The 17,031-nt window shown below is 41.3% G+C and overlaps 1 protein-coding gene across 6 annotated transcripts in view; it reads left to right on the top strand.

Annotated features, from left to right (window-relative positions):
- Window positions 1-17,031, top strand: part of ptpra (protein tyrosine phosphatase receptor type A) — a 323,613-nt gene that overhangs the window by 129,509 nt on the left and 177,073 nt on the right. For all 6 annotated transcript variants that reach the window (XM_048534484.2, XM_048534448.2, XM_048534458.2 and 3 more), the window contains 3 exons: window positions 4,830-4,909; window positions 5,511-5,819; window positions 7,306-7,326. In XM_048534484.2, the coding sequence (XP_048390441.1) occupies window positions 4,837-4,909; window positions 5,511-5,819; window positions 7,306-7,326 (403 nt within the window). In that variant the 5' untranslated portion in view covers window positions 4,830-4,836. The remainder of the gene's footprint in view (window positions 1-4,829; window positions 4,910-5,510; window positions 5,820-7,305; window positions 7,327-17,031) is intronic.

Below are 17,031 nucleotides of genomic sequence, written 5' to 3'. Positions count from 1 at the left end.
GCGCTGAAGCAATGCTTGTCCCTCGCTGTTACTGTCTGGTAGATGCTCTTCCTCCTGCTGATCGCACTGAACTTAGTGGAGGTGACTGCTTCCAGGCTGTAATGTATGTGCTGAAATTATGCTGCTCTCTCGCTGTAGCCCTCTGCTGGCTATCACGCAGCACGCACTCGGGGTAAATGGGCCATTTTGAGGTTGGCAATCTGTAACTTGTGCTGTAAGGATCAATGCTAGGCCGTTAATTATTTGCAATCTGTATCAATGATTTGGATGAAGAGGCTGAATGTGTGGTAGCTAAATTTTCTGAGGCCACCAAGATAGTCAGAAAAGCGGATTGCCACTGGAGGTAAAGAATCAGCAAAAGCCTTTAGATGGAAATGGGCAAAGAATAGGTGGATGGAGTGAAATATGGGCAAACATAAACTTGTCCCTTTTGGCAGTAAGACTAGAAAACGAGTACACTATTGAGACGAGTAGAGATTACAAGAATTGATTGTACAGAGGGATTTGGTGGTCGAGCTGTGCGTAGAGTGTCCAGAGTCCACGTATACAGTTTGTTTAGATCGCAAGTAGAATGTTGTCATTTATTACAAGTGAATTGGAATATGAGAAGGCATGTTTTAGTGCAGCTATTCGGGACATTGATGAGATCTAGGGTGTTGTCTATAGTGTTTGTCTCAATTTTAGAAATAGATACAATCGCTTCAGAAGAGATTCAGTGAAATTTTACTTAGCTTATTCCCAGGATGAAGGACTTACCTAAAGATGAAATGTTGAACAGGTTATGCCTACATTCCTGGCAGTTTCAAAGAATGAGAGGTGATCTCATTGAAAGAAAGAAGATACTGGGGAATGATTACGAAGAGGATGCTCCCTCTTGGGGGGAGACTTGAACTAGAGGACAGAATTTAAGAATGGGGCTCATCTTTTAAGATTTTTTTTTGAATGCCATTGAGAGCGTGCCATTTTATTTCCGGGCACAAAGAGGGCTGGGTCTTTAAATGTATTCAATGCTGAGTTGAAGAGATATATGAGGAGCCTGGGAGTTGAGGCCACTGTAGTGCAGACAGCTAAGTAGAGTTGTGACTACAATCAGATCATCCATGATCTTATTGAACAGTAGAGCAGGCTTGACAGGCCAAATGACATAGTGCTGTTTTTGTGTTCTAACGTTTCCAGTGAAACTGGAGTGTCCTCTCCAGGGAGCATCAGGGGCAAAATTTGTGGAGATCCTGGGGTTGTCCAAATGGTAGTATTTTCCTCCAAAACTCCCTGCTTTGTTCACATGCTCCCTGACCTGATTTTTTTTTGCTCTGAACATTTTAAAATTTTAATTTTGGAATATATTAAATCCAGTGACTGTAGGTTATGGCACCTCAAGTGCGTATTCAGCTGAAAGGTGGGAGGTGGGTTTCTGTCTGTACCCTTTTCAGACAGTGCATTCCAGACGTCAGTCAGCTTCTGGATGTAAAGCTATACCACCTAGTCCCTTCTAATCTTTCCAAGAATTACATTGCTGGTTACAGGCCTCCTTCATGCAGCCAGTGATTGTGAAAAGCACTTCATCATAATTTGTTATTTTTGGTAAATAAATTTGACACTTATCAAGCGTAGAATATTTACATTATGTGCACATTTTGCTCCTCGAGGGAAAAACACGCTGAGCTTCATCAGTTCCTCTTCTTGATTGTTTCTCCTCTTTAAATGTGCGTAAAGGAAAAGAGAAGCCAAAGTGAACATAGGCCCTTTCAAGAACAAGGCTGTGGGAATAATAGTGAGGAACCAGGAGAAATTGGAAGAGTTGAACATCTTCTGTGAAGATTAATACAAAGTTTAAAATACTATTAGCGTACAAAAATTACTGAGTAAACCTAACATCTGTGATTGTTCAGTTAGAACATAGAACAGTACAGCACAGAACAGGCCCTTCAGCCCACAATGTTGTGCCGACCATTGATCCTCATGTATGCACCCTCAAATTTCTGTGACCATATGCATGTCCAGCAGTCTCTTAAATGACCCCAATGACCTTGCTTCCACAACTGCTGCTGGCAACGCATTCCACGCTCTCACAACTCTCTGTGTAAAGAACCTGCCTCTGACATCCCCTCTATACTTTCCACCAACCAGCTTAAAACTATGACCCCTCGTGCTAGCCATTTCTGCCCTGGGAAATAGTCTCTGGCTATCAACTCTATCTATGCCTCTCATTATCTTGTACACCTCAATTTGGTCCCCTCTCCTCTTCCTTTTCTCCAATGAAAAGAGACCAAGCTCAGTCAACCTCTCTTCATAAGATAAGCCCTCCAGTCCAGGCAGCATCCTGGTAAACCTCCTCTGAACCCTCTCCAAAGCATCCACATCTTTCCTATAATAGGGCGCCCAGAACTGGACGCAGTATTCCAAGTGCGGTCTAACCAAGGTTTTATAGAGCTGCAACAAGATCTCACAACTCTTAAACTCAATCCCCCTGTTAATGAAAGCCAAAACACCATATGCTTTCTTAACACCCCTGTCCACTTGGGTGGCCATTTTAAGGGATCTATGTATCTGCACACCAAGATCCCTCTGTTCCTCCACACTGCCAAGAATCCTATCCTTAATCCTGTACTCAGCTTTCAAATTCGACCTTCCAAAATGCATCACCTCGCATTTATCCAGGTTGAACTCCATCTGCCACCTCTCAGCCCATCTCTGCATCCTGTCAATGTCCCGCTGCAGCGTACAACAGCCCTCTATACTGTCAACGACACCTCCGACCTTTGTGTCGTCTGCAAACTTGCTGACCCATCCTTCAATCCCCTCATCCAAATCATTAATAAAAATTACAAACAGTAGAGGCCCAAGAACAGAGCCCTGTGGAACCCCACTCACCACTGACTTCCAGGCAGAATATTTTCCTTCTACTACCACTCGCTGCCTTCTGTTGGCCAGCCAATTCTGTATCCAAGCAGCTAAGTTCCCCTGTATCCCATTCCTCCTGACCTTCTGAATGAGCCTACCATGGGGAACCTTATCAAATGCCTTACTGAAGTCCAAATACACCACATCCGCAGCTCGACCCTCATCAACTTTTCTAGTCACATCCTCAAAAAACTCGATAAGGTTTGTGAGGCATGACCTACCCCTCACAAAGTCGTGTTGACTGTATTTGATCAAGCCATGCTCCTCCAGACGGTCATAAATCCTATCCCTCAGAATCCTTTCTAACACCTTGCAGACAGTTACTTGAGAAGATTCTTAGGTATAAGATATACATGCATTCAGGAAGACAGGATTTGATTAAGAGAAGTCAGCATGGCTTCATGCGTGAGACACCATGCCTCACAAATCTGTTAGTGTTCTTTGATGATGTGACCACGAAGGTTGACGAGGGCATGAGGGTAAACGTCTATATGGATTTCAGTAAGACCTTTGATAAGGTTATAAATCACAAGCAGTTCCAGCAGGTTGGATCGCCTGGAATCCAGGGAGAGCTGGCAAATTGGATGTACAATTGGCTTGATGGTAGGAAGCAGAGAATAATAGTGGAAAGATACTTGTCGGACTGGGGGGCCTCTGACTAATGGTGTGTCCTGGGGGTTGGTCCTGGGTCCGTTGCTGTTTATTATCTTTATCAATGATTTGGATGAGAATGTGCAAGGCATGATTAGTAAGTTTGCTGATGACACTAAAATAGGCGGTGTCACGGAGAGTGAGGAAGGTTATCAGAAATTGCAGCAGGGGAAGTGGGCCAAGAAATGGCAAATGGAGTTTAATCTAGATAAGTGTGAGGTGTTGCATTTAGGAAGGTCAAATTGAGATAGGAGTTTCATGGTGAATGGTGAGGCCTTAAGGCGTGTCTTGGAGCTCAGGTGCACATTTCTCTGAAAGTAGAGTCACAGGTAGACAGGGCAGTCAAGAAGGCTTTTGGCACACTGACATTCATCAGTCATGGTATTGAGTACAGAAGTTGGAAAGTTTTATGTTGCATTTGCACATGAGATTGGTGAGGCCACACTTGGAGTATTGTATTCAGTTTTGGTCACCTTGCTTATAGGAAAGATATTATTAAATTGGAAAGAGTGTGGAAGAAATTTACAACGCTCTTGCAGGACTCAAGAGACTGAGTTCTAGGGAGAGGTTGGACAAGCTAAGACATTTTTCTTTGCAGCCTAGGTGACTGAGGGGGGATTCTATCGAAGTGTATAGGAATATGAGAGGTGTAGACAGGGAGAATACATTCAGTCTTTTTTCCAGGGTTGGCCAATCAAAGACTAGAGGGCATTAGTTTAAGGTAAGAGGGGAAAGAATACATGGGAATCTGAGGGACAACTTTTTTTACACAGAGCATGGTACGCATGTGGAATGACCTACCAGTGGAAATGATTAAAGTGAGTAAGTTAACAGCATTTAAAAGGCATTTCAACAAATACATTAATAAGAAAGGTATATAAGGATATGGGGCAAGTGCACAGAAATGGGGATAGTGTGGATGGATATTTTGGTAAGCATGGACCAATTTGGGCTGACGGACCTGTCTCTGTGCTATAGGACTCTATGATTTAATATCTCATCCAAAAGAGGAGTGTTAGTTTTAAATTTTGTGCTTGAGTGAATTGGCTGAAAGCATACTCTTAATGGTAGAAAAGGTTTTGGTGTTAATAAATTCCTATGTCCGGATTAATATTTTTGATTTATGGTATCTCTAATTTAACATTTCTTTTCATTTTCTTGTTTAAAAAGAATCTCAATCTTGGAATAAAGTGCAATATCTTATATTTTAATTTGCTTAACCAATTGAGAATTATATGCATAAAATATTTAATGTTAGTTCTGACTTTTACTTTCAGCTTTACCATGGATTTCTGGTTTCTACTTTTGTTGCTGTTATGCAGTGGTTTAAGATGCCTCCAAGCACAGAACACAACAGGTAAGAAATCAAAGTTAATGTCACATTGGAGACAATATAATGTGACAATGAGGCACTTTACTCCATCTCCAATTTGTAAATTGGGTACCACTTCTAAAATTAATTGTGCAATAAAGTTGTAATCATTAAATGTTAAATAATTAGTAGATTTTTAAGGTAAATAAGATATTTAGATCATTTTATAAATCAAGTTCCAATAGTAGCACACGCCTTTTAATAGTTCATATTTCATACAGAAATCCAATATCATAGATTCCACAGACCTTGATTTGAATTTTCATTTAAATGAACAATTCCAGAGCTCTTAGCACTAGGCACATAAGTGAGTCAACTGGGTACAGTATTTCTTTTTATGCAGCTACTTTCGCACAAATTTCAAGATTGTGATTTGGATATCTGAGTGTAGCCTAACAAAAGTGATTCTACTTTGTGTATCTGTAATGGATAGAGTGTAGTATTGGTGTGTGGTATGAAAGCCATTTTTTCAATGTGATACTTGTGTTCTTTTTGTTTCTCTTTCACTGCTTCATGCATGTAAAATGTTTTTTTTAAATGCATGCTCTTAGCCAGTTTCAGGTTTTGTTCTACTTTGTGCTTTTAGTTTCACCTTCTACCACTACCATCTCCACTCCAAGTTTAACAAATTCAAGTATACCAGGAAGAAATACTACTGCTCAGATTACTCCCAACCCAGGATCAACCTCAATGATTGGAGATGATTCACCAATGTCTAATGTAACAGATGCTGCCGGTGAGAATTCTACACTAGCTACAACTGAAACAACAGTTAAGACCTTGCAAGAAGTGACTCCAAACATTGCAAATTCCAATGCAACAGCTAACCATGTCATCACACCAAAAGGAAAAATAAATGAATCGTCAATCGAAACAACTGCTGTCCCTACGTCAGGTAGAGCAACTTTCATCCTGCCATTTAGTTCAGTTTTATTTTGCTTGGAAATTGCTCAGAATGTGACATGTTTGAAAAAGCTAAGATGTGGTGAATGTCTGACATTGAATTGTTTCAGAAATTTGAATATCTTTCTTTAAAAAATAAAAAGCAGTCTTTTTATAAAATATTGCCATAAATTTGACTGTTCAGTGATGAATATGCATGGGTTTCATTTATCACACACTAACCTATTGCTTGTATGAACATTGTTGTTGTTATAAAGTGGAAATGTTTGTGTTGAAGAATGAACGGAAAGAGTTCTATACTACTATGTACCTCTAATTGCTGCAGATTGTAGGCTTCTCTTCCTTTGAGTCCCATTCTTTGGAAAAATTTCAGCCTGATATTTCAGAGTGTGAAGGACTATGTGTGGACCTTTAAAAGGACAGAACCTGATTCATTGATTCCTGGTCAGTTCCTGGTGCCCTCAATTTCCCTCACATACAAGTTAGATGCTGGTAGTGAAACACACCCTGCATTCATAAACTGTCTATTGTGGTGGCTCCCCGTGCTCCCTTCCCCACCCACCTCTTGCAATTTCATGCAATCAGACCAGCCCCTCGAGGCATTGTACTTCATAGCCCTTCAAGAGTCATGAACCATATTTTGGATAGTGAGGCTCTTAAATACAGGAAGTGTTACCCATGCTCCTCAAAGGCCCATGTTTGCCCATGCACCACAAGTTGCTCCTTGTATTTTGCATATCCCTTCATAGTACTTTCATACCTATTCAATCATACACATTCTGTTCAACCAATTAACCTAATAGTGACATTGACGTTTGTGCTTCTGCTTAATTTGGATCATAACTCCTCAATCAGACTGTAGAGAACTTTTCTTTATCCTGCCTATGTCATTTAACTGAAATGAGCTACAACAACGGGATTCTCCCGCTCCCATGACACGGCTCTCTCCAACTCTCAGCAGCCAACAGTCTGTATGCATTGAACCTCTTTTTCGTCCAATTTCACTGTAAATTGCCGTGGGTGAAGCAGCATTGTGTTCTGTGTTTTAGAAACTTGTAATTGCCTTTGTTCTTTCCGTTAAGTATGCTTTTTGTAGTGTAAACGTAACATGCATCACTGTCTTCAGTCTTATTAAGAAAGTTCAAATTCTAAATGTTGCTTCACACTTTAGTATTCTCTCCAGAATAGATGCAGAAATGTTGAATTAATGTAATCTTGTTCTATACAGTCTGTTATTGGCTGTTGTGTCTATTCAATCTGTATGAAACCCATTCATTGTTTAGTTTGCGAATACAAGCATCAAGAATTGAAAGCTGGAACAAAAGTCCCTCCTCAAAATTTACCTAACGCACAAAATGATGGGCTGAATGACCTCTTTCTGTGCCATAAGTATTCTGTACAAACAAAGCAACAGCTTGTTAAAATATTAATTCATGTGTTCTTAAAATTAATGACAAGGATACATTTTTGTTTTTCAGGTGGAACAACTGCTGGTCCAGGTAAGAGTTCATATGACCATAACAGTTTTCATCCCTATCCATTTCACATGAACTATTGCAGCTATTTCTGATTACAACTTCGCACAAACTCTGTTTGATGATGGGGACTGTTCATAGTGGCATGCCACTGACACTCTACCTTGATAATTTCTGCTTATAATTTCTGTAAATATCACTGCAAAATTTAGAACCAATTTAATTTTTGAATGTTCTCCCTATTTTAAAGTAGAAATTTTAATTATTTAGGTACCAGTAGTTGATACCTTTTTCTCTTTGGTGTACCAGGCACGTGTTTAATTCCACAGTATGTGCCTTTGACACTGCTAGCAGCTGTCAGCAATATACTGTGGTCCTTCTGCTAACTGCATTGAAGATGTTCAAAAGTATGGCTCCACTAATATACAGCTAGATTGGAATTGCTAGTTTCTATAATGTGATTACGTGTTTGTCGTTATTGTGTAGTGCTCCAACACATTACAAGTTCAGCTTGACATAATAAATTGTCAACTATGGTTAGGCAACTAGTAAATTATAGGCATATCTAAGAAGGAATTCGCTTCAGTGTCAGCCTTCTAAATTAGTGTCTGACAAGACTATGCAGTGACTGCAACAAATTGGTGAAATGACCAAAGAATTACAACATGTAAAGGCCAAACTTGCAAAATGCAACAACAAAATACTGAAATATTTTTGAAACAATTGGTTGGCAATGCACGGTCAAATCTAATTGAGCTTTTAATGATGAAAAACATTGTTGTAAAATAAACTGTTAGTGGATTATGGAAAGACAAGAGAATTTGGGAGGTAGACTGTTAGTCTCCATCAAAAATAGCAAGTATATCTGTTAAAATACATCATAGAACATACAACAATACAGCGCGGAACAGGCCCTTCGGCCCTCGATGTTGCGCCGACCTGTGAACTAATCTAAACCCCTCCCCCTACACTATCCCATCATTATCCATATGCTTATCCAAGGACTGTTTAAATGCCCCTAATGTGGCTGAGTTAACTACATTGGCAGGCACGGCATTCCACGCCCTTACCACTCTCTGAGTAAAGAACCTGCCTCTGACATCTGTCTTAAATCTATCACCCCTCAATTTGTAACTATGCCCCCTTGTACAAGCTGAAGTCATCATCCTCGGAAAAAGACTCTCACTGTCCACCCTATCTAATCCTCTGATCATCTTGTATGTCTCTATGAAATCCCCTCTTAGCCTCCTTCTCTCCAATGAGAACAGACCCAAGTCCCTCAGCCTTTCTTCATAGGGCCTGCGCTCCAGATCAGGCAACATGCTGGTAAATCTCCTCTGCACCTTTTCCAATGCTTCCACATCCTTCCTGTAATGGGGCGACCAGAACTGTACGCAATATTCCAAGTGAGGCTGCACTAGCGTTTTGTACAGTTGCAACATGACATCACGGCTCTGGAACTCAATCCATCTACCAATAAAACCTAAATCACTGTAAGCTTTCTTAACAGCACTATCAAGTACTTTTACTTATTTTTGCTATTAATGTAAAGACCCTGGTGATCTGCTGGAATGGAAGTGAACTAAGGCTGATCGAATGGCTAGGAAAATAAATTTTCAGGAGCTATTTGAAATTTGGGAAAGAACCGTTACGGCAGAGGTGAACAGGAAGAGTTACATGTAGAAGCTTTTGAATGCTTTGTCACTATTTGGGAGGATGTAATAGTAGAGCATCATGCCACAACAGCTTGCAAAGTCCATTTGGAACATGATATCTTCAGAAAATCCCTGAGATTGTTCATCACTAATTTCCCTTCCCGATGGGTTGAAGAGTGTCTTCTACACAGTACGATTCTATGCCATTAGGAGCAGGGTCCCAGGGAGATTACATTTGTGTCCAATTGTGATTACTAACATACGAATGAGAAATCCAGGAAAGCCGCTTGGTCCTTTCCACCATTCAATTAGATCATGGCTGATCTAATTTTAACTTCAACTCTACACTCCTGCGTATGCCTGATAACCTTTCATCCCCTTGGTAATTAAGAGTCTATCTGCCTTCAAAAAATTTTGAAGATTCTGCGTCCACTGCCTTTTGAGGAAGAGAATTCCAGAAACTCTCAACTCAGGAGAAAGTGTTTCCTCATCTCTATTTTAAATGGGTTTATACTATGACCCTTGGTTTTGGTTCTCCCAGAAGAAGAACTTTCCTTTCAGCATCCACCCAGTCAAATTTCTTCAGGTTCCTATATGTTTCAATTAAGCCCCCCCCGACTCTAAACTCCAGAGGATACAGTCTTAGCTTGTCTAGACTTTCATCATAGGGCAATCCTCTCAATTTAGGTATTAATCCAATGAACATTCTCTGAACTGCTTCCAAAGTCGTCCTTCTGTAATTTGGGTGAGTAGTACTGTGCATAGAACTCTAGATGTGGTTTCAATTGAAGCACAATCTCTCTACCCTTGCATTCAGGTCCCCTCGTAATAAAACATAACTTTGCATTAGCCTTCCTGATTACTTACTCTGCATACTAACATTCTCCGCTTCATGCACTAGGACGACCAAATCTGAGCTCTGCACCCTCTCACCTGATAGCTAATGTTCTTTATTATTCTTTCTGTCGAATGGACAGTTTCAGTCTTCCCCACATTGTACTGTATTTGCCAGATCTTCAGTGTATTGTAAGCTAACTAAACTTCCTTTAGTAGACACACAATGTCCTATTCACTTCCCTACCTACGTTCGTGTCTTCAGTAAAATTAGCTACCATAGCTTTGGTTCCTTCATCTAAATTTTTAAAATTCATTCACAGGATGTGGGTGTTGCCACCTTATCCAGCATTGATTGTTCATACCTAATTGCACAGAGGTCTGTAAAGAGTCAACCTCTCATTTCCGGTATTAGTTTGAGAAGCCTTCTCAAGAGTCAAGAGGAGGTGATGGCCTGGCGGTATTATCACTAGACAATTAATCAGGTTAAGCTTTTGGAATTTGGCTTCAAATCCCACCATGACAGATGGTGGAATTTGATTTCAATAAAAATACAGAGTTTGAAGTCTAATGATGACCATGAAGTCATTTTCAACATGTCAGGAAAATAACCATCTGGTTTGCTAATGTGCTTTAGGGAAAGAAATTGACATCCTTTCTTGATCTGGTGCGAGGTCCAATGTTTTTTTTAAAATTCATTCACAGGATGTAGACACGGCTGGCTAGGCAAACATTCATTACCCATCCCTAATTGCCTAGAGTGCAGTTGAGAGTCACAGAAGATCGCAACAGAGGTCATTAGGCCCATTGAGTCTGCACTGATCCTCCGAAGAGCGTCCCACCCAGACCTACCCTATCCCTGTAAACCCATTTACCATGGTTAATCCACCTACCCTGCACATCCCTTGACAATACAGGGCAATTTAGCATGGCAAATCCACTTAAGCTGCACACCTTTGGATTTTGGGAGGAAACCAGAGCATCAGGTGGAAACCCAGACAGACGTGGAGTGAACATACAAACTCCACACAACCAGTTGCCCAGGTTGGAATTGGACCTGGGTCCCTGGCACTCTGAGACAGCAGTATCAACCATAATGTGCACTGTAAGATATAGGAGCAGAGAGTTTTGAGAAGATTTGTAGCTCAGGTTGAGTTCCTGGATGTGAGTTTGCTTGCTGAGCTGGAAGGTTAGTTTTCAGACATTTCGTCATCATTCTAGGTAACATCATCAGTGAACCTCCGGTGAGGTGCTGGCGTTATGTCCCGCTTTCTATTTATCTGTTGAGGTTTCCTTGGGTTGGTGATGTTATTTCCTGCGTTGGTGATGTCATTTCCTGTTCTTTTTCTCAGAGGATGGTAGATTGGCTCCAAATCAATGTGTTTGTTGATGGAGTTCCGGTTGGAATGCCATGCTTCTAGGAATTCTCGTGCGTGTCTCGTACGGGTACCCAATGAACACAGTCCGCCGATTTCTCAGCAACAAACCCAAACAAACAGACAAAACGGGCCCAGAAACCATAACCACTCTCCCCTACATCAAAGACATTTCCGAAATGACTGCCAGACTACTCGGACCTCTTGGCAGCATGGTAGTCCACAAACCCACCAACACACTAAAACAGCAGCTAATGAACTTAAAAGACCCTATACAGACAACAAGCAGAACGAACGTCGTCTACAAAATAGCTTGCAAGAGCTGTGACAAACACTACATTGGACAAACAGGCAGAAAGCTAGCCACCAGGATACATGAACATCAACTAGTCACAAAACGACATGACCCACTATCACTAGTATCCTTACATACAGATGAGGAAGGAAACACTTTGAGGGACAACACATCCATCTTAGGACAAGCCAAACAGCGACATGCACGAGAATTCCTTGAGGCATGGCATTCCAACCGGAACTCCATCAACAAACACATTGATTTGGAGCCAATCTACCATCCTCTGAGAAAAAGTTTAGGAAATGACATTACCAATGCAAGAGATAACATCACCAACCCAAGGAAACCTAAACAGATAAATAGAAAGTGGGACATAACACCAGTGCTTCACCGGAGGCTCACTGATGTTACCTAGAATGATGACGAAACGTCTGAAAACTAACCTTCCAGCTCAGCGAGCAAACTCACATCCAGATATAGGAGCAGAATTAGGACATTGGGCCAATCAAGTTTGCTGCACCATTTGATCTCAGTTTCTCAACCCCATTCTCCTGACTTCTCCCCATAATACTTGATCCCCTTACCAATCAAGAATCTATCTATTTCAGTATTAAATACACCCAGTAACTTGACCTCCGCAGCCTTCTGTGGCAATGAGTTCCACAGATTACCCACTCTCTGGCAGAAGAAATTCCTCCTCATCTCAGTTCTAAAGGATTGACCCTTCATTCTAAGGCTGTGCCCTGGGTTCCTAGTGCCCTGTGGTTGAAACATGATCTTCACGTTCACTGTGCCCAGGCCAATCAGTATTCAGTGAGATCTCCCCTCACCCTTCTAAACTTCTTCAAATCCAGATTTGGAGTCCACAACTACTTCTCACATGACAAGCCCTTCATCCCCAGGATCATTTTTGGAAACTTCCTTTTGATCTCTTCCAATGCTCGCACATCCTTTTTTAGATATGGGGCCCAAAGCTACACTCAGCATTCCAAATGTGGTCTGACCAGAGCCTTGTCCATTTGCAGCAATATATCTCTTCTCTTGTATTCTAGTCCTCTTGAAATGAATGCTAACATGGCATTGTCCTTCCTAACTGCCAATTGAACATGCATATTAACCTTAAGAGACTACTAAACTAGGACTGTTAAATCCCATTGTGCTTCAGATTTTCATAGTCCTTACCCATTCAGAAAATAATCTACACCTCTATTCTTTCTACCAAAGTGCATAATCTCACACTTTCCCACATTGTATTCCATCTGCTACTTCTTTGCAAACTCTGCTAGCCGGTCCAAGTCCTTCTGCAGCCTCACTGCTTTCTGAAACTACCTGCTGCTCCACCTAACGTTGTGTCATCTGCAAATTTAGTAACAATGCACTGCATTATCTTTTCCAGATTGTTAATATATAACATGATAGTTATGGTCCCAAAACTGATCCCTGCGGAATTCCACTAGTCACCACTGCCATCCTGAAAAAGACCTCTTCGGCACCACTTTGCCTTTTGGCAGTCAGCCAGTCGTCTACCCATACAGGCCCTTGCCTTAGTTCACACCTGAGCTTTTTAGAAATCTAAATAGATCACATTCACAGCTCACCTTAGTCTAATGCTTATTACCTCCTCAAGGAATTTGAACATTCTATTAAGCATTATCTCCCTTGATGAAACTGTGTTGACTCAGGAACAAAAACAGATGTTGCTGGAAAAGCTCAGCAGATCTGGCAGCATCTGAAAAAGAAAAAATCAGTTAACGATTTGGGCCCGGTGACCCTTCCTCAGAACTGTGTCCTATCTTACCATGGAATTCCAAGTATTCTGCAATCTCATTGTTAATTATGGACTTCAAAGTATTACCCGTGACCGAGGTTAGGCTAACCAGCCTAGTTTCCTGTCTTCTAAGTCCCTCTCTTCTTAAACAGGGTGTTACATTGTTAACTTTCCAGTCCTCTGGGACTCCCCTGTCTCCAGTTATTTCTGAAAGATCATCACCAATGCCTGTACAATCTTGTCAGTGATCTCATTTAGAACCAATTGTGACATCCTGCCATCCCAAAAGAAACTCATTTATTTCTACTCTTTGGTTCCTGTTAACCAGGCAATTTTCTATCCATTCCAATATGTTATCCCCACACCTTTTGCTTTTATTTTCTGAAATGACCTTTGATGTGGCACCTTCTGAAATACTTCTGGAAATCTAAATGCAATTTGTCCACGTATTCCTCTCTATCCACAGAACAAATGAGTTTTCTAAGAACTCCAATAAATTTTTTAAACATTATTTCCCTTTGGCAAAATCATGTTGGCTCTGATTGCCTTGAACTTAGCCAGCTGCCTTGTTATAAGGTCTTGAGTGATAGTTCCTAGTGTTTTCCCAGTGACAGATGTTAAGCTAACTAGTCTGTAGTTTCTTGCTTTCTGCCTCTGTCTGTTTTTGAATATAGGATGTACATTAGCAATTTTCTAGTTTAAATGAACCTTACCCAAATCAAATGTGTTTTAGATAATTTGAACTAATGTATCAACTGTCTCACTAGCTGCTGCTTTTAAGACCCTAGAATGAAATCCATCAGATCCTGGGGACCTTGTTCATTAAATCCCTACAGTGTGGGAACAGGCCCAACATGTCTGTACCCATCCTCTGGAGAGCATCTTGCCCAGAGCCAACTCCCCTACCCCATCCCTACAACTCTGTTATCAACTCGCATTTCCAACAATTTACTCAATTTTACTTCCCTGGTAATTGAAAATTTCTTGAGTTCCTCCCTTCCTTTCAGTTCCTAATTTACAGCTATATCCTGGAGATCATCCTGTCTAGTCCAGACCGGAGGTTTGGTTTGCTGAGATGGCTATTTGGCTAGCATGCGATGCTGAATAATGCCGCCAACATGGGTTCAATTTATGCGCCTTGAAGGTCCTGCCTTCTCAACCTCACCCCCTCACCTGAAGCATGGTGACCTTCAAGTTACACATATCACCATTCGTATCTCTTAGGAGAAAGCAGCCTAATTATCCTCTGGTTGTCACTTCTTAGATACTTAAGTACTGCCTGAACACAATCCAGTTTTGTGATTGACATGTGGCAGGAGCATTATTGCCACTCAAGAACAAAAGTGTCTGATCATCGTCCTGTGGTGTTCAATGGCATTACAATCACTGAATCCCCCACTATCACGATTGTGATTCACTTCTCTTTCTTGTCAGTCTTATAAATCATATTGTTACAAGAGCAGGTCAGAGGCTTTAAATTCAGTGGATATAACTCACCTCCTGCTTTGCCAATGCCAGTACTCCACCTTCATAGAGGTAATGAAAAAAATCTTAACCAACCATTTAATAGTTCATAGATTCAGAGTCAGAGTTGTACAGCACGGAAACAGACCCTTCGATCCAACTCATCCGCACCAACTAGACATCCTCACCTGACCAAGTTTCATTTGCCAGCATTTGGCCCATACCCCTCTAACCCCTTCCTTCACCTACTCCACCTTCATGGCACAAGTCACTGGTGTGATGGAGTACTTTCACTTGCCCAAATGTGTGCAGCTCCATTAACATTTAAGAACAATGAAAATTACAGCACAGGAACAGGCCCTTCGGCTCTCCAAGCCTGCACCGATCGAGATCCTCTGTCTAAACCTGTCATCTATTTTCTAAGGGTCTGTATCCCTTTGCTCCCTGCCCATCCATGTACCCGTCCAGATACATCTTAAAAGACACTATCGTGTCTGCGTCTACCACCTCCACTGGCAACACGTTCCAGGTACCCACACCCTCTGCATAAAGAACTTTCCACGCATATCTCCCATAAACTTTCCTCCTCTCAATTTGAGCTCATGACCCCTAGAAATTGAGTCCCCCACTCTGGGGAAAAAGCTTCTTGCTATCCACTTGTCTATACCCCTCATGATTTTGTAGACCTCAATCAGGTCAAATAAAGCTTAAATTCATTACCATCCAGGACAAGGCAGTTTGCTTGTTTGCTATGCCATCTACCACTTTAATTTTCACCACTAATGCACAGTGACAGGACACCAACAAATGCACTGCATTCATTAATCAACGTTTCTTTGAAAGTACTTTGCAAACCCATGACCTCTACTGTCTAGAAAGGCAAGGGAAACAGATGCATAGGAACACCATCAACTGTAAGTTCCACTCATGGCTGTACATAATCATGACTCAAAACTGTATTGCCATTCCTTCAGTTTTCCAGTGTCAAATTCTTGGATCTCCCTCCCTAACAACGCTGTGGGTGTCCATCACCCCAAGAATTACAGCAGTTCAAAAGACAGCTCACCTTCTCAAGAGCAATTACGGATGGGCAACAAGTGCTGGCCTAATCAATGGTGCTTGTGACCCATGAAAACATTCATAAAAATCAGTTCTCAATCAGTGTAAGGTAATTTGTTGGATGGGATTCTGAGGGACAGGATTTACATGCATTTGGAAAGAGAAGGATAGTCAGCATGCCTTTGTGCATGATGAATTGTGTCTCACTAACTTGATTGACTTTTTTGATGAGGTGACAAAGAAGATTGATAAAGGCAGAGCAGTAGATGTTGTCTACGTGGACTTCAGCAAAGCATTTGACAAGGTTCCACATGATTGAGGTCTACAAAATCATGAGTAATCATGGTTAGTAAGGTTAGATCATGGCATCCGGGGGAGCTAGCCAATTGGATGCAAAATTGGCTTGAAGCTAGGAGACGGGGTGGTAGTGGAAGGTTGTTTCTTTTTGGACTGGAGGCCTTGACCAGTAGCAAGCTGCAAGGATCAGTGCTGGCTCCACTATTTTTGTCATTTATATAAATGATTTAGATGTGAAAATAATAGTAAAATAGGTCATATTATGGACAGAGAAGAAGGTTGCCCCAGAGTACAACGGCACCTTGATCAGACGGGCCAAGGTGTGACAGATGGAGTTTAATTTAGATAAATGTGAGGTGTTGCATTTTGGTAAAGCAAATCAGGGCAGGACTTAGACACTTAATGGTAAGGCCTGGAGAATGTGGCTGAACAAAGAGGCCTAGGGGTGCAGATACATTGTTCCTTGAAAGTGGAGTCGCAGTTAGACAAAGTGGTGAAGAAGGCACAAAAACAGAAATTGCTGGAAAAGCTCAGCAGGTCTGACAGCATCTGTGAAGAGAAATCAGAGTTAACATTTCAGGTCCAGTGACACTTCCTCAGAACACTGTGATGGCGATGAAGGCATTTGTCATGTTTACCTTCATTGGCCATAACATTGAGTGTAGGAGATGGGATTAATGTTGCTGCTGTACAGGATATTTGTGAGGCTACTTCAGGAATAGTATGTATAATTCTGATCTCCATGCTATAGGAAAGATGTTATTAAACTCAAGACAGCGTAGAAGAGATAACAAGGATGTTCCCAAGACTGGAGATTTGAACTGTAGGGAGAGAATGAATAGGGCGGGGCTGTTTTCTCCCAGATGTTTGGACACCGAGAGGTCACCTTACAGAGGTGTATAGAATCATGAGGGGCATTGTTAGGGTGAATAGCCCAGGTCTTTTTTTTAGAGTATGGGAGTCCAAAACTAGAGGACATAG

Source organism: Stegostoma tigrinum, chromosome 1, assembly GCF_030684315.1.
Source record: "Stegostoma tigrinum isolate sSteTig4 chromosome 1, sSteTig4.hap1, whole genome shotgun sequence".
Classification (NCBI taxonomy): domain Eukaryota; kingdom Metazoa; phylum Chordata; class Chondrichthyes; order Orectolobiformes; family Stegostomatidae; genus Stegostoma; species Stegostoma tigrinum.
This window is presented reverse-complemented; position numbering and strand designations above follow the sequence as displayed.